Source organism: Pteropus vampyrus, unplaced genomic scaffold, assembly GCF_000151845.1.
Source record: "Pteropus vampyrus isolate Shadow unplaced genomic scaffold, Pvam_2.0 Scaffold401, whole genome shotgun sequence".
In the NCBI taxonomy this organism is placed as follows: domain Eukaryota; kingdom Metazoa; phylum Chordata; class Mammalia; order Chiroptera; family Pteropodidae; genus Pteropus; species Pteropus vampyrus.
In genome coordinates, this window is record NW_011889182.1 from 73,297 (window position 1) to 75,999 (window position 2,703).

Sequence of the window (2,703 nt, forward strand, 5' to 3'; positions counted from 1 at the left end):
GTGGTTAGTGCATGGGTGGGGTCTCAGCGAGGCGGGGCGCGAGCCTTCGAACGGACTCGGTCGCGTTGTAAAGGCGGCGTCCGTGCTCCTCGAGGCTCAGGCGGTCTCGCAGCTGCACCTGCTTTGTGTGGGGCGCGAGACACAGCCGAACCCTGGCCCAGACACGGGGTGGGACGTGCCCAGGTGCTTGGTCAGGGCCGACGCTGGCTGCTGGAGGACCCTGGCCTCTCTGGCCACCCCTCGGTGGTCCACAGAGCCCCGACCCGCAGCCCTCCACCGTGAGGGGACTCGTCCCCCCTCACTGAGAACCTGTCTCCTCAGGTTGGTTCCTCTACACTTTGGGCCAGAGAGCCAAGATCGGTGGCCTGCGCGAGCCCTGGTACGTGGCAGAGAAGGATGGCGGCAGGGGCGACGTGTTCGTGGTGAGTTGGGCGGCAGCGGCCACGCTGCGGGCGTGACCAGGCCGGGCTGGTGGGGTCCTGGGCTCTCTGCACCCCAGGGCTGGCCCGAGGCGCCAGAACGACTTTGTTGAGGTGCTTACCAGGCTCCCCCTGCATACCGCTCACTGCGTTAATCGTCAGGTTAGCCCCGTCCCCACTGTCTCTCTGGTTTTACCGAAGAGGACGAGACTCAAAGGTTGAGAAGTGTGCCTGCGGGCCCGTGGAGAGCAGGTAGCCTCAGGGCCTGGGACAGGCCCAGGAGGTCACTGTTGAACAATGTAAGTGGCAGAGCCAGGACCAAACCAGTCCGTGTGCCACAGCGGTGCCCTGAGCCACTGTGACCCTGGACTCCTGCCCCGGGCTCTAGAGCAGGACATCGCAAAGGGGGTGAGTTGTCAGAACACAGGGGAAGGTGGAGAGAGTAGACGCTACTGCTATCTAGTGGGTGGAGGCTGGGGGCCCCCGCCTTGTACCAGCCCCGAGTCTCAGTGGTGTCAAGGTTGAGAAACCTTGCTCTGAGCAAGCTGGGTGCCATCTCGTGCTCTGTGACAAAGCTGGGGAACCTTCTCTTAGACACAGGCAGAGAGGCCAACAGCCCTGACCAGTTAGTTCTGGGACGTCTTCCAAGAACTGTGGGCACAAAAGCCTGGACAGCGATTCTGGCCAAGCATGAATTAATGTGATTTTGGTGTAAAATTCAGCGGTTTCTTTTGCTTTCAGAAAAAACAGAAGTGTCATTGACTGATATTTGTCCCTGTATGGGACTCCCTGCCTACTTAGAGCCCAAGGCCCCAGGACTTAGCGCCCTTGGTCCTGTCTCAGAGGGGAGGCTTACGAGATACATGGAGGCCAGGGGCCTCTTGGGAGTCAGGACAGGAAAGCAGACCACATCAACCGCCTCAGGGAGCCAGCACCGTCCCTTCTTTCCCCAGCCACGTGGGGTTTGGTGGGATTCCTGTAATGGCTTTTCTGAGAGACAAGCCAGAGGCAGGGCTGGCCCATGTCCCTGGCTCTAGGTGGCTCGTGGTGGAGACAGAGTGAGATTTGAACTTGGAGGCGGAGTGCCGAGCGAGGTCCTAAGTTCGGCTTATACGTACTCGGTTGCTTGCCAGGTGTGAGTGATTGTGACAAGTTACTTTCCGTCCTAGGCCTGCGTTTCTTCTTTTGCAAAATGGGGGTCGAAAGGCTCTTGAGAAAATCATGAATTTCCACGTCTGACGCTCCAGTTTTGAGCATGCATTTTGCTTAGGATTATCATTAACAAGGGACAGTGAGGTGGCTTTGAGTCAAGGGGCTCATGTGCCAAGGGTGCCAGGGCATCACGACCTCTGCCTTCCGCTCCGCAGGCCCCCGGCACAGACCACCCGGCCTTGTTCAGGGACCTGCTGCGGACCAGCCGCGTGCACTGGATTGCTGAGGAGCCGCCGGCAGCCCTGGTGCGGGACAAGATGATGGAGTGCCACTTCCGGTTCCGCCACCAGATGGCGCTAGGTGACTGAGCGGTTGGGATCACCGGGAGAAGCCAGATTTAGGAGTCCCTGTTGTTTGGATTATATCACATCTTCAGACCCCCTTTCCTTCTGCCTACGTTGGGGACAGGCCCGGGGGCGCGGCGGCCTAGCTCAGCTTCCTGTGTCGGGGTGCAGGGAGGGTCCCAGAGGTCAGCGCTGGTCTGAGGGTCCAGGTCGTGCATATGCTTCCTGTGGGCCCAGGTGGTGGCCCTTGAGCCCCTCTGGCTGTCACCGCCCCTTGCCTGGTGCTCCTTCTTCCCTGGGGCCCGAAGCCTGGGGCTGCCAGGCCAGTGACCCTCCAAGGGCCCCTCTTCCCCACCCAGTGCCCTGTGTGCTGACCCTCAATCAAGATGGCACCGTGTGGGTGACGGCTGTGAGGCCTGTGCGGGCCCTCACCCCAGGACAGGTGAGTGGGGCGCCCGGCCCTGCACCGTGCTCTGGAGCGAGGAGGGGACACGCGCTGGAGGGAGGGGACACACGCTGGCGGCAGGACACATGTGGCCCAGGCCCAGCCCTGGAGTGGAGACAGGCTTTAGCACTTGCTTGGCTGTCCCCAGGTGGGGCCGTGCAGGTGAGCAGGCTTGTGGCCAGTGGGCTTCGTGCTCCAAAGGTGGCACCTCACTTCCTCCTCCACCAGCGTACCTGATTCACAGGGGCGGGGCTGAGGGACAGGGGCCGTGAGTGCTCAGGTCACAGAGCCAGTGAAGATGGGAGCGTGGGAGCCTGCCGCCACACCAGCCGCTGGAGGCCCA

General features: G+C 61.7%; 1 protein-coding gene across 1 annotated transcript in view; it reads left to right on the forward strand.

The window, feature by feature from the left end:
- Positions 1-2,693, forward strand: part of TRMU (tRNA 5-methylaminomethyl-2-thiouridylate methyltransferase) — an 18,076-nt gene extending 15,383 nt beyond the window's left edge. Inside the window, exons 9-11 of the mRNA XM_011380730.2 lie at positions 322-422; positions 1,787-1,931; positions 2,275-2,693. Coding sequence (XP_011379032.2) covers positions 322-422; positions 1,787-1,931; positions 2,275-2,597 — 569 coding nt within the window. The 3' untranslated portion in view covers positions 2,598-2,693. The remainder of the gene's footprint in view (positions 1-321; positions 423-1,786; positions 1,932-2,274) is intronic.
- Positions 2,694-2,703: the final 10 nt, after the last annotated feature.